Source organism: Salmo salar, chromosome 04 (assembly GCF_965601325.2).
Source record: "Salmo salar chromosome 04, fSalSal1, whole genome shotgun sequence".
Taxonomy (NCBI): Eukaryota; Metazoa; Chordata; class Actinopteri; order Salmoniformes; family Salmonidae; genus Salmo; species Salmo salar.
In genome coordinates this window covers 95,991,935-96,017,470 of record NC_138294.1, presented here as the reverse complement: position 1 = coordinate 96,017,470, position 25,536 = coordinate 95,991,935, and the positions used below count along the sequence as shown (strand labels likewise).

Sequence of the window (25,536 nt, the reverse complement as noted above, 5' to 3'; positions counted from 1 at the left end):
AAGTATTCAGACGCTTTGCTATGAGACTCGAAATTAAGCTCAGGTGCATCCTGTTTCCATTGATCATCCTTGAGATGTTTCTACAATTTGGGAGGGCCAGTAGGAGGCACCGTTTCCTCTGGTCTAAAAAAAAATATCCCAATGCCCCAGGGCAGTGATTGGGGATATTGCCCTGTGTAGGGTGCCGTCTTTCGAATGGGACGTCAAACGGGTGTCCTGACTCTCTGTGGTCTCTATAGATCCCATGGTACTTATCGTAATAGTAGGGGTGTATAACCCTGGTGTCCTGGCTAAATTCCCAATCTGGCCCTCATACCATCACGGCCACCTAATCATCCCCAGCTTCCAATTGGCTCATTCATCCCCTTCCTCTCCCCTGTAACTATTCCCCAGGTCGTTGCTGTAAATGAGAACGTGTTCTCAGTCAACTTACCTCGTTAAATAAAATAAATAAACTTGATTGGAGTCCTCCTGTGGTAAATTTCATTGATTGGACATGATTTGGAAAAGCACACATTTGTCTATATAAGGTCCCACAGTTGACAGTGCATGTCAGAGTAAAAACCAAGCCATGAGGTCTGAAGGAATTGTCCGTAGAGCTCTGAGACAGGATTGTGTCGAGGCACAGATCTGGGGAAGGGTACCAAAACATTTCTGCAGCATTGAAGGTCCCCAAGAACACAGTGGCCTCCATCATTCTTAAAATAGAAGTTTGGAACCACCAAGACTCTTCCTAGAGCTGGTCAAACTGAAAGCTGTCATCAAGGCAAAGGGTGGCTATTTGAAGAATCTCAAATATAAAATATATTTTGATTTGTTTGTCACTTTTTTTGGTTACTACATGATTCCATATGTGTTATTTCAAAGTTTGGATGTCTTCACTATTATTCTACAATGTAGAAAATAGTAAAAATAAAGAAAACCCCTTGAATATGTGTGTTTATCCCTCCAGGCTACCACGCTCCACTGGACCTGTACCCAGAGTTCCACCGTATCTCGCGGGATCCGTCTCTCCACGCGGTCCCAAAGGGCCGGCCCGTCACTGTCTGTGTTGGGAAAGAGTGGTACCGGTTCCCCTCCAGCTTCCTGCTGCCCAACAAGTCAGTCTTCCTCGCTCTCTCTGACTGTCTCTTTGTATACCTCTTTGTTGATACCACATATTATCTAGATACTGACTGTTAGCACTATGGCAGCTTCCCACAAGGCTTTAGGTTTCTGAGTGTGTCTGTGTGGTCTATAGCAGCTTCCCACAAGGCTTTAGGTTTCTGAGTGGTCTATGGCAGCTTCCCACAAGGCTTTAGGTTTCTGTCTGGTCTATAGCAGCTTCCCACAAGGCTTTAGGTTTCTGAGTGTCTCTGTCTGGTCTATAGCAGCTTCCCACAAGGCTTTAGGTTTCTGAGTGCCGTGGGCTATAGCAGCTTCCCAGGCAGGCGAGGGCTTGCGCTCCACGGCTTTGGCTGAGGGGTCGGCGCTCCCGGCTGGCTGTCTGGTCTATAGCAGCTTCCCACAAGGCTTTAGGCGGTGGTCTGCGCTCCCGGCAGGTCGGTGGCTGGCGCTCCCGGCTGGCTGGTGGCTATAGCAGCTTCCCACAAGGCTTTAGGTTTCTGAGTGTCTCTGTCTGGTCTATAGCAGCTTCCCACAAGGCTTTAGGTTTCTGAGTGTCTCTGTCTGGTCTATAGCAGCTTCCCGGCGGCGGGCTCGCGGCGCAGCCCCCGGCGGCGAGGCCGCGGCAAGCGCTTCCCGGCTTAGGTTTCTGAGTGTTCTTGATTGCATTGTGTTAGAATGCCAGTGTGTGACTGCCCTCTCTTCAGCTGGCAGCTGCAGTTCATCCAATCAGAGTTCAGAGGACAGCTGCCCCAGCCGTACGCTGACGGCCCATTGGCTACTCAAACTATCCCCGCCCACATGAACGACCAGAACCTGGAGGAGCCAACAAGATACGTGAGTCTCTGACCTCTGTGTGATGGTTGTGTTGTGGCGGCTGAGGTGTAAAAACTACCCAATTTGTCATACTTAAGAGGTAAGATACCTTAATAGAAAATGACTCAAGTGAAAGTCACCCAGTAAAATACTACTTGTATTGAGTAAAGCCATCGAGTTTTAAATGTACTTAAATCAAATAAACTTTTATTTGTCACGTACAAAGTAGGGTTGGGAGATGTCAACCTTTGTAATATCGTGGTTATGTACTCAATAAAACGTTGTGATATACGATGGTATAAAGATAATGATGTTGAAAGATAATGTTGTTGAAAGCCTGGGCAAGAGGCTAAGTGGCGAACATGAAGTGGAGGCAAATCTTTTCCAATATTCCTTTGTGGTGGAGCTTCAGCATGGAACAGGTGTGTCTGCGTGGTGCACACATGATGCAACAAAGTTGAGTCAACTGATGAGGAACGGGCTGTCTTACAGTGGTAGCTAGGTTGAGTCGTGAGTTAGTTTATAAATCATGGGCTGGACAGAAGCAAAGTGTACCGTCTTCAGAACTTGATTTTCCTCATCGTCTGTTAATCTGTATCTCCCATAAAGCTGAGATGGTGGATAGCCGATGCCCAGGGCCTATAAACTCCCACTTTCATTCTTAGACTTTTTTTAAAGCGTCAACTTTAGGACAATACCTTCTTACGTTATTCAAATATTTAGGAAATAAACTACTGTTGATAATTGTTCTAAAAGATTATGATAGGCTTAGTAAAATAATGTCCAAATCACCTGAAATCAATTCAAATTAACGTTACTTAAAAGGTAATTTGGCCATAAAATAAATAAACATGCCTCCATCACTTGCATTGAACCATGGATTATAGTTTCTCCTGGCCCACAGACTGCTTTCACGAGTTTATTATAAAATAAACTCCTTTAAACTGGTCGTATAGATTTCTATAGGCTATTAATATTGTTCTCATTATTAGTCCACCGCCTACGTCGAGTTTTTAGGCAACTCGAATAACTTTTTCAGATGGAACTCTGTTAGATTAATTCATTGTTTGATTGGGAGACAGCCATGCATAAAACAATGAAAGCCTTCAGTCATATTCATATTGAGTATAGAGACAAAGGAATATAGCCTACATTGTTTAAAACCGCTAGATAAGTCATGTCCGTAAAAATAAAAAAAGTTTAGGCTGTAAGGCCCATGCATCCGACAGAAAAATAGGGGAGAGAGAGCAAAATAAGCAACATTTTCTGACTGGACATTTTGCACTGCGTTGGGATTCTCCCCTCCGTCTGGCCTACATTCCTCTCGTGTGTTATGTATGCGTCTGGCATACCTTCCTCTCGTGTGTTATGTATGCGTCTGGCCTACATTCCTCTCGTGTGTTATGTATGCGTCTGGCATACCTTCCTCTCGTGTGTTATGTATGCGTCTGGCATACCTTCCTCTCGTGTGTTATGTATATAACATATTTATGGAAATAGACTGTAGAAAATTTGATTTGGCAAATTACTCGGAATGCCGCTTGTGTGCTTCCCTGCTGTGCGCTGCCCAACTCCATTCATGAGTTCAAATAGGATAAATCATCATGTCACTTCACAATGTCAACACCATCGATGATCTATCGTTATATCGTCCAACCCTAATACCCAGTGTACAGCAGCTATAAATGGTGCGGCCAAATGCTTATGTGCTACTGTAGCTCCCTTGACAATGCAAGACATTTATTCAATAACAATAATAACAATTAGGTAATAATAAGAGTGTATGCATTGTAATAATGAACTGGAGTGTATTTACCAACATAAAGTGGGTGTGTATGTAGTCAGTGCAAATAATATCTGAGGTGCAGATGGTCTTTAAGGGGCACACTAACACTCAGACTACAGTGTTTGTGTTTAGTCCCCCAGATTAGAGGCAAATCGTGTGTCACATCGACCGAATCCTATTAACAGAAGTCAGACATGCTTCTGTAAAACAAGCCAACCTCACCAGCTCAGTGACATGTTTTTTAAATTACACTTTGTCATGAAACCAGATACCAAGATATTTGTAGGAAGGACCTCGCTCAATTTGTGTACTGTTTAAACTAGTCTTTACAAATTTAATTTAAATCTGTGTTATTGGACCTAGAAAAAAGGTGTTTTGCACAAACTTTTGATTTGGATGGACTCTGGCAGTCCTGTAGAGCATCTTCTGTTTTCAGAAGGTGTCAAAGTTATCTATAAAAGTGATTCCAAAAGAGCTACAGTAATCTTTTAGCCAGGTGCAATGCCGGTCGCCTGCTGAACCTTTCACACCCGCGACCCAACGATGGTACCGGCCTGAAATAACTGGCCGCTTTTTGGATTTTTCAGAATCTGTTCCTTAAAATTCCATTTCAGCAGATCTGCGCTAGCCTTCCTGATGTCGTTTGACCCCACATGGACTACAACGGCGCCGGCTCCCCGTCGGCTCCTCCCCGTCGGCTCCTCCCCGTCGGCTCCCGATCGGCTTGGCTCCCGGTCGGCTCCCGGTCGGCTTGGCTCCCCGTCGGCTCCTCCCCGTCGGCTCCCCGTCGGCTCCCGGTCGGCTCCCCGTCGGCTCCCGGTCGGCTTGGCTCCCGGTCGGCTCCCCGTCGGCTCCCCGTCGGCTCCCCGTCGGCTCCCGTAGAACGGGTTGAAGCAGCCTTGTAATGTCCTGTACCTGTGCTCCTGGGTAGCACAGGGTTTTTGCGTGGTTTCACAAACCCCTCGAGGACCGAAGGTGGGACCCGATGGATTCGAGCCAGCTGTAGTATGATGAATGGGCCGGATTGTTAAACAGTCTTACGGTTGGATGAGGGGGAGCTCTGAGGATCTGAACCCGAGGTAGAAGCCACCGCAGAGGGAGACAGAACAGAGGACGAAGGCGCAGATACACTATATATACAAACGTTTGTGGACACCACTTCAAATGAGTGGATTCGGCTATTTCAACTCAGCCATTGCTGACAGGTGTATAAAAGGTGTATAAAATCCAGGACACAGCCATGCAATCTCCATAGACAAACATTGCCAGGAGAATGGCATTACTAAAGAGCTCAGGGACATTCAACATGACACCATCATAGGATGCCACCTTTCTAATAAGTCAGTTCGTCAAATGTCTGTCCAGCTAGAGCTGCCCCAGTCAGTGTTGTTATTGTGAAGTGGAAACATCTAGGAGCAACAACGACTCAGCCACGTAAAAAATCATCTGTCCTCGGTGCAACATTCACAACCAAGTTCCAAACTACCTCTGGAAGCAACGTCAGCACAAGAACTGTTCACTGGGAGCTTCATGAAATGGGTTTCTATTGCCGAGCAGCCGCTCACAAGCCTAAGATCATGTGCAATGCCAAGCATTGGTTGGAGTGGTGTAAATCTCGCCGACATTGGACTCTGATGCAGTGGAAACACGTTCTCTGGAGTGATGAATCACGCTTCATCATCTGGCAGTCCGACGGACGAATCTGGGTTTGGTGGATGCTACCTGCGAGAACGCTACCTGCCCCAATGCATAGTGCCAACTGTAAAGTTTGGTGGAGGAGGAATAATGGTCTGGTGCTGTTTTTCATGGTTCGGGCCCCTTAGTTCCAGTGAAGGGAAATATTAACGCTACAGCATACAATGGCATTAGAGACAATTCTGTGCTTCCAACATTGTGGCAACAGTTTAGGGAAAGGCCCTTTCCTGTTTCAGCATGACAATGCCACCCTGCACAAAGCAAGGTCCATACATAAATGGTTTTTCGAGATCGGTGTTGAAGAACTTGACTGGCCTGCACAGAGCCCTGACCTCAACCCCATCGAACACCTTTGGGATGAATTGGAATGCCGACTGCAAGCCAGACCTAATCGCCCAACATCAGTGCCCGACCTGACTAATGCTCTTATGGCTGAATGGAATGGATCTAGTGGAAAGCCTTCTTATTTACAGTGGTCTAATCACCCAACATCAGGGCCTGACATCTCTAATGCTTCAAAGGTAAGGCATATATTATATCGCTATTTCTGACTTTCGTGTTGCAACTCCCTGATTGAAAATGATTTGTTATGCATTCGTGTATGCTGGGCGCTGTCCTCAGATAATCGCATGGTTTGCTTTCGCCCTAAAGCCTTTTTGAAATCTGACACGGCGGCTGTATGTTGATGTATTGCACTTGTGATTTCATGAAAGTTTTTAATATTTATTGTAATTTAATTTGAATTTGGCGCTCTGCAATTTCACCGGAAGTTTTCGAAATGGGACGCTAGTAGAACTAAGAACAGATATAGCCCTTGGTTCACTCCAGACCTGACTGCCCATGACCGGCACAAAAACATCCTGTGGCGTACTGCATTAGCATCGAATAGCCCCCGAGATATGCAACTTTTCATGGAAGTTAGGAACCAATATACACAGGCAGTTAGGAAAGCAAAGGCTAGCTTTTTCAGAAATGTGCATCCTGTAGCACAAACTCAAAGTTCTGGGACACTGTGAAGTCCATGGAGAATAAGAGCACCTCCTCCCAGCTGCCCACTGCACCGACGCTAGGAAACACTGTCACCACCGATAAGTCTACGATAATCGATCATTTCAATAAGCATTTTTCTACGGCTGGCCATGCTTTCCACCTGGCTACCCCTACCCCGGCCAACAGCCCTGCGCTCCCCACAGCAACTTGCCCAAGCCTCCCCATTTCCCCTTCACCCAAATCCAGATAGCTGATGTTCTGTAAGACCTGCAAAATCTGGACCCCTACAAATCAGCTGGGCTAGACAATCTGGACCCTCTCTTTCTAAAATGATCTGCCGCCATTGTCGCAACCACTAGTCTGTTCAACCTCTCTTCGTGTCCTCTGAGATTCCTAAGGGGGAGACACTCTAGACCCAAACTGTTACAGACCTATATCCATCCTGCCCTGTCTTTCTAAGGTCTTCGAAAGCCAAGTTAACAAACAGATCACCGACCATTTCGAATTCCACCGTACCTTCTCCGCTATGCAACCCGGTTTCAGAGCTGGTCATGGGTGCACCTCAGCCACGCTCAAGGTCCTAAATGATATCATAACCGCCATCGATAAAAAATAGTACTGTGCAGCCGTCTTCATCAACCTGGCCAAGGCTTTCGACTCTGTCAATCACTGTATTCTTATTGGCAGACTCGACAGCCTTGGTTTCTCTAATGATTGCCTCGCCTGGTTCACCAACTACTTCGCAGATAGAGTTCAGTGTGTCAAATCGGAGGGCCTGTTGTCCGGACCTCTGGCAGTCTCTATGGGGGTGCCACAGGGTTCAATTCTCGGGCCGACTCTTTTCTCTGTATATATCAATGATGTCGCTCTTGCTGCTGGTGATTCTTTGATCCACCTCTACGCAGACGACACCATTCTGTATACATCTGGCTCTTCTTTGCACACTGTGTTAACTAACCTCCAAACAAGCTTCAATGCCATACAACTCTCCTTCCGTGGCCTCCAACTGCTCTTAAATGCTAGTAAAACTAAATGCATGCTCTTCAACCGATCGCTGCCTGCACCTGCCCGCCCGTCCAGCATCACTACTCTGGACGGTTCTGACTTAGAATAAGTGGACAACTACAAATACCTAGGTGTCTGGTTAGACTGTAAACTCTCCTTCCAGACTCACATTAAGCATCTTCAATCCAAAATTAAATCTAGAATTGGCTTCCTATTTCACAACAAAACATCCTTCACTCATGCTGCCAAACATACCCTCGTAAAACTGACCATCCTACCGATCCTCGACTTCGGCGATGTCATTTACAAAATAGCCTCCAACACTCTACTCAACAAGCTGGATGTAGTCTATCACAGTGCCATCCGTTTTGTCACCAAAGCCCCATATACTACCCACCACTGCGACCTGTACGCTCTCGTTGGCTGGTCCTCACTACATATTCGTCACCAAACCCACTGGCTCGATGTCATCTATAAGTCTTTGCTGGGTAAAGCCCCGCCTTATTTCAGCTCACTGGTCACCATAGCAGCACCCACCCGTAGCACGCGCTCCAGCAGGTATATCTCACTGGTCACCACCAAAGCCAACTCCTACTTTGGCCGCCTTTCCTTCCAGTTCTCTGCTGCCAATGACTGGAACGAATTGCAAAAATCACTGAAGTTGGAGACTTATATCTCCCTCACAAACTTTAAGCATCAGCTGTCAGAGCAGCTCACAGATCATTGCATCTGTACATAGCCCATCTGTAAATAGCCCATCCAACTCCCTCATCCCCATACTGTTATTTTGTTTTGCTCCTTTGCCCCCCAGTATCTCTACTTGAACGTTCATCTTCTGCACATCTATCACTCCAGTGTTAATGCTGAATTGTAATTATTTCGCCACTATGGCCTATTTATTGCCTTACCTCCCTAATCTTACTTCATTTGCACACACTGTATATAGACCTTTTCTATTGTGTTATTGACTGTACGCTTGTCCCATGTGTAACTCTGTGTTTGTGTCGCACTGCTTTGCTTTATCTTGGCCAGGTCGCAGTTGTAAATGAGAACTTGTTCTCAACTGGCCTACCTGGTTAAATAAAGGACTTGTTCTCAACTAGCCTACCTGGTTAAATAAAGGACTTGTTCTCAACTAGCCTACCTGGTTAAATAAAGGTTAAATAAAAAAATTAAATCAGGGTCAATCTGTTCTGTAGAAAAAGGGGTTTACACATTTTGCATGAAATTGCTCCGCAAATACAGAAAAACAGTATGTGCTGGGGTGAGGTGAGCAGTATGTGCTGGGGTGAGGTGAGCAGTATGTGCTGGGGAGAGGTGAGCAGTATGTGCTGGGGAGAGGTGAGCAGTATGTGCTGGGGAGAGGTGAGCAGTATGTGCTGGGGAGAGGTGAGCAGTATGTGCTGGGGAGAGGTGAGCAGTATGTGCTGGGGAGAGGTGAGCAGTATGTGCTGGGGAGAGGTGAGCAGTATGTGCTGGGGAGAGGTGAGCAGTATGTGCTGGGGAGAGGTGAGCAGTATGTGCTGGGGAGAGGTGAGCAGTATGTGCTGGGGAGAGGTGAGCAGTATGTGCTGGGGAGAGGTGAGCAGTATGTGCTGGGGAGAGGTGAGCAGTATGTGCTGGGGAGAGGTGAGCAGTATGTGCTGGGGAGAGGTGAGCGGTATGTGCTGGGGAGAGGTGAGCGGTATGTGCTGGGGAGAGGTGAGCGGTATGTGCTGGGGAGAGGTGAGCGGTATGTGCTGGGGAGAGGTGAGCGGTATGTGCTGGGGAGAGGTGAGCGGTATGTGCTGGGGAGAGGTGAGCGGTATGTGCTGGGGAGAGGTGAGCGGTATGTGCTGGGGAGAGGTGAGCGGTATGTGCTGGGGAGAGGTGAGCGGTATGTGCTGGGGAGAGGTGAGCGGTATGTGCTGAGGTGAGGTGAGCGGTATGTGCTGAGGTGAGGTGAGCGGTACGTGCGTGCTGGGGAGAGGTGAGCGGTACGTGCGTGCTGGGGAGAGGTGAGCGGTACGTGCTGGGGAGAGGTGAGCGGTACGTGCTGGGGAGAGGTGAGCGGTACGTGCTGGGGAGAGGTGAGCGGTACGTGCTGGGGTGAGGTGAGCGGTACGTGCTGGGGAGAGGTGAGCGGTACGTGCTGGGGAGAGGTGAGGGGAGAGCGGTATGTTTGTCAAGTGGCTACAAACCCTCAGGACTTTATCTTGTCCTTCATCTCCATCTTGTGGCCATGGGTGAGATTAGTGTGAAACGTGAATTCACTATGCACTCATTCATATGTCCACACATTAGTTAATGGGGTAACTCTCTTTATTTGTTTAATTCTTTAACGGTATTTAAATGTCTTAACAGCAATCAATCAATTAACTAATTCCAGGCTTATTTTAAATACAAATTGGTTCACTGAAATTAAATTCCAAATATCTGTCAACTCCATTCTCACTACATAAATTATATTCCTGAGATTTCAGGTATTCTTACTGCCCGTGTCAACTTGAAAACCAGGAATCAGTTACATCAACACCTTTTCACATTTTGTACACAGGCCTTCTCTCCACAAGGCTCAAATCATTAACTTTTAAAACGCAGAATTCTCAAATCTTCTCTGGTAGTGCTGTGAAGCAAAGGTTAGCAGTTACAATACTGCTACCACTTCACAAGCAGGCGGACAGAAAATGGTATTGTTGGAAATCAGTCATAACTCCTTCAGTCAGTAGCTAAGTTATAATTTTGTAAAACTACAGTCTTGTAGATTTTAAAAACATATAGGATGGTCTAAAAGAGTCCTGTGAGTTACAACAGTGCTCTTATTCATTCCAATACCAAATTAATTCCCCTTAAACAAATGTCATATAGTTCAACGCTCATTTTCTAATTGTCTTCAAACTTATATCGAGACAATAAAAATAATTAAAAAATAAATAACTTACCATCAATCTTCAATAAAACAGCAGGAAATGCTTTTCAAGCGGTACATCTCCATTACAAAACAATCATCAAAATAAATCGCATATAAAGCAACCTAAAACTACTATAACCCGCTAATTTAACCCATAAATCATTTTCCCATCGCAGTCATTACTACACCAAGTGGTTAATGCTAATTTTCTACATACCTTTGCCATTTATTTCAGTCAGGAACTTGGGGAAGAATGGTCACAACACCCACATGCTTTTTGCGTTTCCTAAACTTCACTTAATCAATCCAATTCTCAGTCTGTCATCTTGTAATTGTAAATGGAAGTCCACATGCAAGCCTAGTTTGTAAGATGTATATGTCCAGCTTTCAGCCTCACGTCCTTGTCTCTTTAAATCCAAAGTCCATCTCTCCCGGAAACTGCCAGTGCAGTTTATTCTTTTCCATATAAATGCAGCAAAAAAAGAAACGTCTCTCTTTCAGGACCCTGTCTTTCAAAGATAATTTGTAAAAATACAAAATAACTTCACAGATCTTCATGGTAAAGGTTTTAAACACTTTTTCCCCATGCTTGGCCAATAAGCCTTAAACAATTAATGAACATGCACCTGTGGAACGGTCGTTAAGACACTTACAAAATACCCCATAATGACAAAGCAAAACAGGTCACTGTTATGAAAACTTAGGACACTAAAGAGGCCTTTCTACTGACTGAAAAACACCAAAAGAAAGATGCAAATGACAGAATATGAATGTCATTTGTTACTAGCAAGTTATTGACTTCATGAACCTTGTTTCTTAGGCTACATATGTTAATATGGGCTATTTTTTTTTTAGCACTTTTCTGGGTTGCTTGATTGTTTTCACTGCTTTACTGGGAGGCTTATCAGAAGTAGGTATGACAATGTTATTTATATTGGAGCTGATAGTGCAGGGTGAGCTGCATAATGTGGTCTTCCTACTAGGACACACCACCTCAGTGTTAACAGTGGTCTTCCTACTAGGATCACACCACCTCAGTGTTAACAGTGGTCTTCCTACTAGGATCACACCACCTCAGTGTTAACAGTGGTCTTCCTACTAGGATAACACCACCTCAGTGTTAACAGTGGTCTTCCTACTAGGATAACACCACCTCAGTGTTAACAGTGGTCTTCCTACTAGGATAACACCACCTCAGTGTTAACAGTGGTCTTCCTACTAGGACACACCACCTCAGTGTTAACAGTGGTCTTCCTACTAGGACACACCACCTCAGTGTTAACAGTGGTCTTCCTACTAGGATCACACCACCTCAGTGTTAACAGTGGTCTTCCTACTAGGATAACACCACCTCAGTGTTAACAGTGGTCTTCCTACTAGGATAACACCACCTCAGTGTTAACAGTGGTCTTCCTACTAGGACACACCACCTCAGTGTTAACAGTGGTCTTCCTACTAGGATAACACCACCTCAGTGTTAACAGTGGTCTTCCTACTAGGATAACACCACCTCAGTGTTAACAGTGGTCTTCCTACTAGGACACACCACCTCAGTGTTAACAGTGGTCTTCCTACTAGGACACACCACCTCAGTGTTAACAGTGGTCTTCCTACTAGGATAACACCACCTCAGTGTTAACAGTGGTCTTCCTACTAGGATAACACCACCTCAGTGTTAACAGTGGTCTTCCTACTAGGACACACCACCTCAGTGTTAACAGTGGTCTTCCTATAGGACACACCACCTCAGTGTTAACAGTGGTCTTCCTATAGGACACACCACCTCAGTGTTAAGTGGTCTTCCTACTAGGACACACCACCTCAGTGTTAACAGTGGTCTTCCTACTAGGATAACACCACCTCAGTGTTAACAGTGGTCTTCCTACTAGGATAACACCACCTCAGTGTTAACAGTGGTCTTCCTACTAGGATAACACCACCTCAGTGTTAACAGTGGTCTTCCTACTAGGATAACACCACCTCAGTGTTAACAGTGGTCTTCCTACTAGGACAACACCACCTCAGTGTTAACAGTGGTCTTCCTAATAGGACACACCACCTCAGTGTTAACAGTGGTCTTCCTACTAGGATAACACCACCTCAGTGTTAACAGTATAACTCTGGTTTATAGGCTCATGATTACTGCAGACAACAGCTGTAGGATCAACAGAGACATTCAGAGCGGTAAGAGGGACATAAATTAGGTTACTTACATTGTCTGCCAACACCCCTGGTATAATGTACATTTAATGAAGCATTACGAAAATTCAGCATCACAATGGTAGGGATTATCTAAGGTGGGCTTGAAATGCATGGACAGAGTCCAGTAGCCAAAATGATTGGATGGACTCCATTCTTCCTGTAGAGCAGTTTCCAGAACAGTTTCCAGTTATCTGTAAAAGTGATTCCGTCAGAGCTTATGGTCGTGGTTGTTTCAGGTGGATGTGCGTCAGTGCCATTACCTGGTGGATCTGGACCTCGAGACCTCAGCACCCAGAGAGCCACGCTACGCAGACCACACAGACTGGAGCGTCATCGCATCCAAACCCTTCCTAAATGCTGCCAGGTACAAACACACATTAGATATCTATCTATCTATCATCTATATATTTATACACACAGCGGATTCGGGAAGTATTCAGAACCCTTCCCTTTTCCACATTTTGTTACGTTACAGCCTTATTCTAAAATTAGTAAAATATATTTTTTTCCCCTTATCAATCTACACAATATACCCCATAATGACAAAGCGAAAACAGGTTTTTAGAAGTTTTTGCAAATGTATTCAAAATTAAAACAGATACCTTATTTACATAAGTATTCAGACCTTTTGCTATGAGACTTGAAATTAAGCTCAGGTGTATCCTGTTTCCATTGATCATCCTTGAGATGTTTCTACAACTTGATTGGAGTCCACCTGTGGTAAATTCAATTGATTGGACATGATTTGGAAAGGCTCACACCTGTCTATATAAAGGTCCCACAGTTGACAGTGCATGTCAGAGCAAAAACCAAGCCATGAGGTCTGAAGGAATTGTCCGTAGAGCTCTGAGACAGGATTGTGTCGAGGCACAGATCTGGGGAAGGGTACCAAAACATTTCTGCAGCATTGAAGGTCCCCAAGATCACAGTGGCCTCCATCATTCTTAAATGGAAGAAGTTTGGAACCACCAAGACTCTTCCTAGAGCTGGTCGCCCGGCCAAACTGAGCAATCGGGGGAGGAGGGCCTTGGTCAGGGAGGTGACCAAGAACCCGATGGTCACTCTGACAGAGCTCCAGAGTTCCTCTGTGGAGATGGGAGAACCTTCTAGAAGGGCAACCATCTCTGCAGCAATCCACCAATCAGGCCTTTATGGTAGAGTGGCCAGACGGAAGCCACTCCTCAGTAAAAGGCACATGACAGCCCGCTTGGAGTTTCCCAAAAGGCACCTAAAGGACTCTCAGACCATGAGAAACCAGATTCTCTGGTCTGATGAAACCAAGATTGAACTCTTTGGCCTGAATGCCAAGCATCATGTCTGGAGGAAACCTGGCACCATCCCTACGGTGAAGCATGGTGGTGGCAGCATCAAATCAAAATGTATTGGTCTGTTTAGCAGATGTTATTGCAGGGGTAGCAAAATGTTTCTAGGTCCAACAGTACAGTAATATCCAAAAATATCGCAACAATACATATCTAAAGGAATGCAATTAATATAAATATTTGGACGCGCAATGTCGGAGCGGCATAGACTAAAATACAGTAGAATAGAATACAGTATCTACATATGAGATGAGTAATGCAACATATGTAAACATTATTAAAGTGACTAGGCTGTAATGTAACAATGTTGTAGAATAATAGTGAAGACATCAAAACTATGAAATAACACTTATGGAATTATGTAGTAACCAAAAAAGTGTTAAACAGATCAAAATATATTTTATATTTGATTTTCTTCAAAGTAGCGACCCTTATGCCTTGATGACAGCTTTGCAAACTCTTGGCATTCTCTCAACCAGCTTCACCTGGAATGCTTTTCCAACAGTCTTGAAGGATTTCCCATATTTCCACATATGCTGAGCACTTGTTGGCTGCTTTTCCTTCACTCTGCGTTCCAACTCATCCCAAATTATATCAATTGGGTTGAGGTCAGGTGATTGGCTTATCACTGCAGAATTCTGTGGTAGCCTTGCTGGTTAAGTGTGCTTGAATTCTAAATAAATCAGACGGTGTACATTTCTGAGGCTGGTAACTCTGAGTTAACTCTGGATCTTCCTTTCCTGTGGCGGTCCTCATGAGAGCCAGTTTCATCATAGTGCTTGATGGTTTTTGCAACTGCACTTGAAGAAACTTTCAAAGTTCTTAAACTTTGCCGGATTGACCTTAATCAAATCAAACTTTATTTGTCACGTGCGCCGAATATAACATGTGTAGACTTTACCGTGAAATGCTAACTGACTAGCCCTTAACCTCTCTGGGCCAGTGGGACGTTAGCGTCCCACCCTATTCAACAGCCAGTGGAATCGCGTGGCGCGAAATACAAATACCTCAAAAATGCTATAACTTCAATTTCTCAAACATATGACTATTTTACACAATTTGAAAGATAAGACTCTGGTTAATCCAACCATGTTGTCCGATTTCAAAAAGGCTTTACAGCGAAAGCAAAACATTAGATTATGTTAGGAGAGTACCCTGCCAAAAATAATCACACAGCCATTTTCAAAGCAAGCATATGTCACAAAAACCCAAACCACAGCTAAATGCAGCACTAACCTTTGATGATCTTCATCAGATGACACTCCTAGGACATTATGTTATACAATACATGCATGTTTTGTTCAATCAAGTTCATATTTATATCAAAAAACAGCTTTTTACATTAGCATGTGATGTTCAGAACTAGCATACCCACCGAAAACTTCCGGTGAATTTACTGCATTACTCACGATAAACGTTCACAAAATACATAACAATTATTTTAAGAATTATAGATACAGAACTCCTTTATGCAAACGCTATCTCAGATTTTAAAATATCTTTTCGGCGAATGCACATTTTGCAATATTCTGAGTACATAGCTCGGCCATCACAGGCTAGCTAATTTGACACCCACCAAGTTTGGGGCAACCTAAACTCAGATTTACTATTAGAAAAATTGGATTACCTTTGCTGTTCTTCGTCAGAATGCACTCCCAGGACTTCTACTTCTTCAACAAATGTTGTTTTGGTTCCAAATAATCCATAGTTATATCCAAATATCTCTGTTTTGTTCTTGCGTTCAGGTCACTATCCGAAGGGTAACGCGTGAGCGCATTTCGTGACAAAAAAATTCAAAATATTCCATTACCGTACTTAGAAGCATGTCAAATGCTGTTTAAAATCAATTCTTATGCTATTTTTCTCGTAAAATAGCGATAATATTCCAACCGGACAACGTTGTATTCATTCAAAGGCTGAAAGAAAAAAATGGAGAAGTCTCATGAACGCGCATCTCAGTCTCACTGTCCCCAGGCTGACCACTTACAATCTCTGCTGCTGTACTTTGCCCAGAGACAGCAGACACCCCATTCCACTTTCTGGCGGCTTTAGAGAGCCAATGGAAGCCTTAGAAAGTGTCACGTTACAGCACAGATGCTGTAATGTCGATAGAGATGCAACAGAAGAACAACAAATTGTCAGACAGGGCACTTCCTGTATGGAATCTTCTCAGGTTTTGGCCTGCCATATGAGTTATGTTATACTCACAGACACCATTCAAACAGTTTTAGAAACTTTAGAGTGTTGTCTATCCAAATCTACTAATTATATGCATATTCTCGTTTCTGGGCAAGAGTAGTAACCAGTTTAAATCGGGTACGTTTTTTTATCCAGCCGTGAAAATACTGCCCCCTATCCATAACAAGTTAACCAACAGTACAGTTCAAGAAAGAGTTAAGAAAATATTTACCAAATAAACAAAAGTAAAAAATAATACAAAGTAACACAATAACAAGGCTATGTACAGGGGGTACCGGTACCGAGTCAGTGTACAGGCTAGTTGAGGTAATCTGTACATGTAGGTGGGGGTGAAGTGACTATGCATAGATAATAAACAGCGAGTATCAGCAGTGTAAAAAAACAAATGGAGGGGGTGTCATTGTAAATTGTCCAGGTGGCCATTTGATGAATTGTTCAGCAGTCTTATGGCTTGGGGGTAGAAGCTGTTAAGGAGCCTTTTGGTCCCAGACTTCGCGCCGGTACCGCTCTGCGGTAGCAGAGAAAACAGTCTTTGGTGACTGGAGTCTTTGACAATTTTATGGGCTTTCCTCTGATACCACCTAGTATAGGTCTTGGATGGCAGAAAGCTTGGTCCCAGTGATGTACTGGGCCATACGCTCTACCCTCTGTAGCGCCTTACGGTCAGATGCCGAGCAGTTGCCATACCAGGCGGTGATGCAACCAGTCAGGATGCTCTCTGGTGCAGCTGTAGAACTTTTTGAGGATCTGGGGACCCATGCCAAGTCTTTTCAGTCTCCTAAAGGGGAATAGGTTTTGTCATGCCCTCTTCCCAACTGTCTTGGTGTGTTTGGACCATGATAGTTTGTTGGTGATGTGGACACCAAGGAACTTTGAACTCTCGACCTGCTCCACTACAGCCCCGTCGATGTTAATGGGGGCCTGTTGGCCCTCCTTTTCCTGTAGTCCACGATCAACTCCTTTGTCTTGCTCACATTTAGGAAGAGGTTGTTGTCCTGGAACCACACTGCCAGGTCTCTGACCTCCCTATAGGCTGTCTCATCGTTGTCAGTGATCAGGCCTTCCACTGTTGTGTCGTCAGTAAACTTAATTATGGTGTTGGAGTCGTGTTTGGCCACGCAGCCGTGGGTGAACAGGGAGTACAGGAGAGGGGACTAAGCACACACCCCTGAGGGACCCCAGTGTTGAGGATAATTTCTTTGCTTATTTGAGCTGTTCTTGCCATAATATGGACTTGGTCTTTTACCAAATAGGGCTATCTTCTGTATACCACCCCTACCTTGTCACAACACAACTGATTGGCTCAAACGCATTAAGAAGGAAATAAATTCAACAAATTAACTTTTAACAAGGCACACCTGTACATTGAAATGCATTCCAGGTGACTACTTCATGAAACTGGTTGAGAGAGGCTACTTCGTAGAATCTCACATTTTAAATATATTTAAAACGTTTTTGGTTACTACATGATTCCATATGTGTTATTTCATAGTTTTGATGTCTTCACTATTATTCTACAATGTAGAAAATAGTGAAAATAAATAAATACCCTTGAATGAGTAGGTGTCAACTTTTTACTGGATATATATATATATAAATCTTTATTTTAGACACATACAATGAGAGGTTATATGTGTGACAGCAGTAAATATAATGGTAATGTGATATTTCCCACCTCTCTCTGTCTACTTCTCTCTCCTCCTCTGTCCTCTCCCTCTCTTCTCTCTCTCTCTCCTCTCTGTCTCCTCTCCTCTCTCTCTCTCCTCCTCTGTCCTCTCCCTCTCTTCTCTCTCTCTCTCTCCTCTCTGTCTCCTCTCCCTCTCTCCAATCTCTCTCCTCTCCCTCAGGTCATCTCCTCTGTTCAGAGCGTTCTTCATTCCCTTCCTCTCTGAGCATCACACCACATACACACGATACGTCATCCTGAAACCACGACGACCAAAGCAGCCTCGCAAACGCAGCCACGCCTGACCTCTGATCCCTGACCCTCAGCTCTGAAGTCTGTTCCCCCTCTACCTCCCCCACACATCTCCACTCATTCCTCTGTCCAGTGTGTTTTAAAAGATTTCTGACCCTTTAAGAACATAAGTCATGTGGGTGTGAAAGAGACATCATGTCCTGACTATCAAATGAAAGTAATGTTGACGTGTGTAATTAAGGTGTGTGTGTGTGTGTGTGTGTGTGTGTGTGTCAGAGAGTGAGTGTACGAGACTTTAATTGGAGAATAAAAACCTTCTCTAAGTAAAACAGACTGAGTTCAGATACCTTTATTTAGGGAGTACACACACTTTAATCAGTGGCAACCATAGTTCGCATTTCCTTGTTATCAAGTTGTATTGTCCCGTGTACAAGTACAGTGAAATGCCTTTCTTGCAAGCTCTTCCCCAACAATGCAGTAATCAATGACATTAATAACAGTAGTACAATCATTAAACTATAAATAAAATAGAACAACAGTAGTACTATAAATAAAATAGAACAAAAAGTTAACAGAAGATATACAGTATCCTGAACTGTAACAACAGCAAGGGGAGGAGAAGGGGGGAGAAAGGTGGAGGAGGAAAGGGGGGGGGGGGGGTCGAAAGGTGGAGGATGGAGGAGGAGAGGGGGAGAAAGGTGGAGGAGGAGGAAAGGGGGGGGGGGGGTCGAAAGGTGGAGGATGGAGGAGGAGAGGGGAGAAAGGTGGAGGACGGGAAGGAGGAGAGGGGAGAAAGGTGGAGGATGGGGAGGAGGAGAAAGGTGGAGGATGGGGAGGAGGAGAGGGGGAGAAAGGTGGAGGATGGGAAGGAGGAGAGGGGAGAAAGGTGGAGGACGGGAAGGAGGAGAGGGGAGAAAGGTGGAGGATGGGGAGGAGGAGGGGAGGAGGAGAGGGGGAGAAAGGTGGAGGAGGAGAGGGGGAGAAAGGTGGAGGAGGTGGAGGAGGAGTGGAGGAGGAGAGGCGGAGAAAGGTGGAGGAGGAGAGGGGGAGAAAGGTGGAGGATGGGGAGGAGAGGGGGAGAAAGGTGGAGGATGGGAAGGAGGAGAGGGGAGAAAGGTGGAGGATGGGGAGGAGGAGAGGGGGAGAAAGGTGGAGGATGGGGAGGAGGAGAGGGGGAGAAAGGTGGAGGATGAGGGGGAGAAAGGTGGATGATGGGGAGGAGGAGAGGGGGAGAAAGGTGGAGGATGGGGAGGAGGAGAGGGGGAGAAAGGTGGAGGATGGGGAGGAGGAGAGGGGGAGAAAGGTGGAGGATGAGGGGGAGAAAGGTGGAGGATGAGGGGGAGAAAGGTGGAGGATGGGGAGGAGGAGAGGGGGAGAAAGGTAGAGGGGGAGAAAGGTGGAGGATGGGGAGGAGGAGAGGGGGAGAAAGGTGGAGGATGGGGAGGAGGAGAGGGGGAGAAAGGTGGAGGATGGGGAGGGGGAGAAAGGTGGAGGATGGAGAGGGGGAGAAAGGTGGAGGATGGGGAGGAGGAGAGGGGGAGAAAGGTGGATGATGGGGAGGAGGAGAGGGGGAGAAAGGTGGAGGATGGGGAGGGGGAGAAAGGTGGAGGATGGGGAGGAGGAGAGGGGGAGAAGGGTGGAGGATGGGGAGGAGGAGAGGGGGAGAAAGGTGGAGGATGGGGAGGGGGAGAAAGGTGGAGGATGGGGAGGAGGAGAGGGGGAGAAGGGTGGAGGATGGGGAGGAGGAGAGGGGGAGAAAGGTGGAGGATGGGGAGGGGGAGAAAGGTGGAGGATGGAGAGGGGGAGAAGGGTGGAGGATGGGGAGGAGGAGAGGGGGAGAAGGGTGGAGGATGGGGAGGAGGAGAGGGGGAGAAAGGTGGAGGATGGGGAGGGGGAGAAAGGTGGAGGATGGAGAGGGGGAGAAGGGTGGAGGATGGGGAGGAGGAGAGGGGGAGAAAGGTGGAGGATGGGAAGGAGGAGGAAAGGGGGGGGCGAAAGGTGGAGGATGGGGAGAAAGGTGGAGGATGGGGGAGGAGGAGAGGGGCGGAAAGGTGGAGGGTGCGAGGGAGAAAGGTGGAGGGTGCGAGGGATGAGGGAGAAAGGTGGAGGATGGGGGGATGAGGGAGAAAGGTGGAGGATGGGGGGATGATCTCGCCATCACGGTTGACAACTCCCTTGTGTCCTCCTCCCAGAGTGCTAAGAGCCTTGGCGTGACCCTGGACAACACCCTGTCGTTCTCCACTAACATCAAGGCGGTGACCCGATCCTGTAGGTTCATGCTCTACAACATTCGCAGAGTACGACCCTGCCTCACACAGGAAGCGGCGCAGGTCCTAATCCAGGCACTTGTCATCTCCCGTCTGGATTACTGCAACTCGTTGTTGGCTGGGCTCCCTGCCTGTGCCATTAAACCCCTACAACTCATCCAGAACGCCGCAGCCCGTCTGGTGTTCAACCTTCCCAAGTTCTCTCACGTCATCCCGCTCCTCCGCTCTCTCCACTGGCTTCCAGTCGAAGCTCGCATCCGCTACAAGACCATGGTGATTGCCTATGGAGCTGTGAGGGGAACGGCACCTCCGTACCTTCAGGCTCTGATCAGGCCCTACACCCAAACAAGGGCACTGCGTTCATCCACCTCTGGCCTGCTCGCCTCCCTACCTCTGAGGAAGCACAGTTCCCGCTCAGCCCAGTCAAAACTGTTCGCTGCTCTGGCACCCCAATGGTGGAACAAGCTCCCTCACGACGCCAGGACAGCGGAGTCAATCACCACCTTCCGGAGACACCTGAAACCCCACCTCTTTAAGGAATACCTGGGATAGGATAAAGTAATCCTTCTAACCCCCCCCCCCCACCCCCCCCCCTTAAAAGATTTAGATGCACTATTGTAAAGTGGTTGTTCCACTGGATATTATAAGGTGAATGCACCAATTTGTAAGTCGCTCTGGATAAGAGAGTCTGCTAAATGACTTAAATGTAAATGGATGAGGGAGAAAGGTGGGGGATGGGGGGATGGGGGGATGAGGGAGAAAGGTAGGGGATGGGGGGATGAGGGAGAAAGGTAGGGGATGAGGGAGAAAGGTGGAGGGAGGGGAGGGTGGAGTTTTTTTTTTTCTTCTATTGATCATCCCATTGATCATCCTTGAGATGTTTCTACAACTTGATTGGAGTCCACCTGTGGTAAATTAATTTGACTGGACATAATTTGGAAAGGCTCACACCTGTCTATATCATTGCATCGAAACCCTTCCTAAATGCTGCCAGGTACAAACAGACATTAGAGATATATATATATATATATATATATTGATCATCCTGATGGAATATATATACATACATGCATACATACACACACACACACACACACACACACACACACACACACACACAGCGCATTTGGAAAGTATTCAGAACCCTTCCTTTTTCCACATTTTGTTACGTTACAGCCTTATTCTAAAATTAGTAAAATATTTTTTTCCCCTTATCAATCTACACAATATACCCCATAATGACAAAGCGAAAACAGGTTTTTAGAAGTTTTTGCAAATGTATTCAAAATACAAACAGATTATTTAGGAAGCCACTCCTCAGTAAAAGGTAAATGACAGCCTGCTTGGAGTTTACCTAAAGGACTCTCAGACCATGAGAAACAACGTTCTCGGGCCTGATGAAACCCAGATTGAACTCTTTGGCCTGAATGCCAAGTGTCACGTCTGGAGGAAACGTGGTGAAGCATGGAGGTGGCAGCATCATGCTGTGGGGATATTATATGATCTATATCAGTGGCAGGGACTGGGAGACGAGTCAGGGTTGAGGGAAAGATGAACAGAGCAAAGTACAGAGAGATCCTTGATGAAAACCTGCTCCAGAGCGCTCAGGACCTCAGACTGGGGCGAAGGTTCTCCTTCCATCAGGAAAATGACCCTAAGCACACAGCCAAGACAACGCAGGAGTGGCTTCGGGACAAGTCTCTGAATTATCTTCAGTGGCCCAGCCAGAGCCCGGACTAACATCTCTGGAGAGACCTGAAAATAGCTGTGCAGCGACGCTCCCCATCCAACCTGACAGACCTTGAGAGGATCTGCAGAGAAGAATGGGAGAAACTCCCCAAATACAGGTGTGCCAAGCTTGTAGCTTCATACCCAGAAGACTCGAGGCTGTAATCACTGCCAAAAGTGCATGTAAATGTAATATTTCTGTTTTTGCTTTATCATTATGGAGTTTTGTGTGTAGATTGATGAGGATCCACTGCATTTTATCAATGACAATTAGAATGCACTGACACACCATGACAAGATCCTGAGGCACATTGTCGTGACATTCATCCACCGCCATCACTTCATGTTTCATCATGATAATGCACGGCCCCATGTCGCAAAGGATCTGGACACAATTCCTGGAACCTGAACATGTCCCAGTTCTCCCATGGCCTGCACACTCACCATACATGTCACCCATTGAGCATGTTTGGGATGCTCTGGATCAACGAAGAGGAGTGGGACAACATTCCACAGGCCACAGTCAACAGCCTGACCAACTCTATGCGAAGGAGATGTGTTGTGCTGCATGAGGAAAATGGTGGTCACACCAGATACTGACTGGTTTTCTGATCCACGCTCATACCTTTTTTTAAGATATCTGTGACCAACAGATTCATATCAATGTTCCCAGGCATATGAAATCCATAGATTGGGGCCTAATGAATTTATTTAAATTGACTGATTGCCTTACATGAACTCAGCAAAATCATCGTAATTGTTGTGTTTATATTTTTGTTCAGTATATATGAGGTAGATAAATCATAAAAGTAACAGTAAACAGTAGCGGCAGCGCATTTAGTGAGTCAAAAAGGTCGATACAAATAGTCCGGGTAGCTACAGTTGAAGTCGGAAGTTTACATCCACTTAGGTTGGAGTCATTAAAACTAGTTTTTCAACCACTCCACAAATTTCTTGTTAATTAACAAACTATAGTTTTGGCAAGTCGGTTAGGACATCTACTTAAGACATCTATTTCACTTATAATTCACTGTATCACAATTCCAGTGGGTCAGAAGTTTACATTGTTATAGGAATTTGATATCTTGATGATAATAATCAATAATCAATTCGCCTTGACTAATGCCCAAGCTTTGTAAGACAATGGGTTAAAATAATTAGGCAAGGACTCAGCTTTCTGCAAAAGGTTTCTGTAGCTTTATTCAGAGAACGTTCTGAGGTCAGGATAACAAAACAGTCATTATATAGTTCTTGCTTACTTACGCACATGCATTTACACACAATCTGTTGGTGACCTGCAACCCCCATAAACTACTCACACTGTTTATCACCTTCTGGCTCAGCCTGTTCCTTTCCTTCAAGGTTAGGAACTCTCTGAGGTTTTACTCCCTTGACCATCTGCTTCTCTATCTCTCTATACTAATTACATTCACACATTTCTTTCCCTCTCCAGTGGTTCCTGGACTTTCTGGAACTAATCAGACTAATCGATCCCTACATTGATCATTACATTGATTATTCATTAAACCTGCTGTATGACTAATAATTCATCATGGTTTATTGATTCATTTACCTTTATTAGATAATTATCTTATCTAAGTTGATTGTGCCATTAAACAGCCTGGAAAATTCCAGAAAATGATGTCATGGCTTTAGAAGCTTCTGATAGGCTAATTGACATAATTTGAGACAATTGGAGGTGTACCTGTGGATGTATTTCAAGGCCTACCTTCAAAACAAATTGTAGACCTCCACATCCTTGGGAGCAATTTCCAAACGCCTGAAGGTACCACGTTCATCTGTACAAACAATAGTACGCAAGTATAAACACCATGGGACCACGCAGCCGTCATACCGCTCAGGAAGGAGACGCGTTCTGTCTCCTAGAGATGAACGTACTTTGGTGCGAAAAGAGCAAATCAATTCCAGAACAACAGCAAAGGACCTTGTGAAGATGCTGGAGGAAACAGGTACAAAAGTATCTATATCCACAGTAAAACGTGCCCTATATCGACATTACCTGAAAGGCCGCTCAGCAAGGAAGAAGCCACTGCTCCAAAACCGCCATAAAAAAGCCAGACTACGGTTTGCAACTACACATGGGGACAAAGACCGTACTTTTTGGAGAAATGTCCTCTGGTCTGATGAAACAAAAATAGAACTGTTTGGCCATAATGATTATAGTTATGTTTGGAGGAAAAAGGGGGAGGCTTGCAAGCCGAAGAACACCATCCCAACCGTGAAGCATGGGGGTGGCAGCATCATGTTGTGGGGGTGCTCTGCTGCAGGAGGGACTGGTGCACTTCACAAAGTAGATGGCATCATGAGGGAGGAAAATTATGTGGATATATTGAAGCAACATCTCAAGACATCAGTCAGGAAGTTAAAGCTTGGTGGCAAATCGGTCTTCCAAATGGACAATGACCCCAAGCATACTTCCAATTGTGGCAAATTGGCTTAAGGACAACAAAGTCAAGGTATTGGAGTGGCCATCACAAAGCCCTGACCTCAATCCCATAGAACATTTGTGGGCAGAACTGAAAAAGTGTGTGCAAGCGAGGAGGCCTATAAACCTGACTCAGTTACACCAGCTCTGTCAGGAAGAATGGGCAAAAATTCACCCAACTTATTGTGGGAAGCTTGTGGAAGGCTACCCGAAATGTTTGACCAAAGTTAAACAATTTAAAGGCAATGCTACCAAATACTAATTGAGTGTATGTAAACTTCTGACCCACTGAGAATGTGATGAAAGAAATAAAAGCTGAAATAAATCATTCTCTCTACTATTATTCAGACATTTCACATTCTTAAAATAAAGTGGTGATCCTAACTGACCTAAGACAGAGAATTTTTACTAGGATTAAATGTCAGGAATTGTGAAACTGAGTTTAAATGTATTTGGCGAAGGTGTATGTAAACTTCCAACTTCAACTGTATATACACTTGTGTTCCCCATGTACTTTTTGTATTGATTTGTTGTTAATAAAATGTTTTTAAAAAAGGCTAAAGTTTGCTGGCTACTTCCAGACACAAATGAAAGAACATCTAACTCTGACCGTTTTACTGGCCTTAGCAGAGCTGGTTAGGATGTTTTCATGTTACCTATAGCGTTGGTGACTGCAACTGTGCTGCTGGCAACAATTTAATGACGTTTTTTTGGCGACATTTTCAACGTGTTGAGCGTTCTTAAATTCCTCAGTTATTCTGTCTCACTCAGACGGGAGTGCTCTGAAATCAGAGTAGATAGCCAGAGTGAATTAACTCTGTTATTTTTCTACTGGTGTATTAATACGTATTATTAATACTGTAATGAAACAGGCAGGGAGCAGGTCTCGAACCCTCGACCGTGTAGACCGATGTCCAGCGAGCTATCGACTGTGCCCCTAAAGCCTGCTCAACCTGTGGAGTCGATATCCGCGCTTATAAACCCAGGGTCGTTACAATACTTATTATTTAAGACTTATTTCCAAGTGAGAAAGGTCTTAGGAAGGTGTGTATATATATATATATATATATAGTACTCTTGATTCGTTGTTAATGAAATAAACAATAAAATAACTTTAAAAAACAGTGAATTTCTGAACGCAGCCATGGGGTTTATGCGGCTGTTTGCG

General features: G+C 45.2%; 1 protein-coding gene across 3 annotated transcripts in view; it reads left to right on the top strand.

Moving 5' to 3' along the window:
• The window catches only part of alg9 (ALG9 alpha-1,2-mannosyltransferase), a 72,273-nt gene extending 54,017 nt beyond the window's left edge, over positions 1-18,256 (top strand). The window contains exons 12-15 of one of the 3 annotated variants that reach the window (XM_045717512.2): positions 953-1,100; positions 1,812-1,941; positions 12,725-12,852; positions 17,857-18,256. In XM_045717512.2, coding sequence (XP_045573468.2) covers positions 953-1,100; positions 1,812-1,941; positions 12,725-12,852; positions 17,857-17,980 — 530 coding nt within the window. In that variant the 3' untranslated portion in view covers positions 17,981-18,256. The remainder of the gene's footprint in view (positions 1-952; positions 1,101-1,811; positions 1,942-12,724; positions 12,853-17,856) is intronic. The other 2 variants (XM_045717514.2, XM_045717513.2) reach the window with 2 other exon arrangements.
• Positions 18,257-25,536: the final 7,280 nt, after the last annotated feature.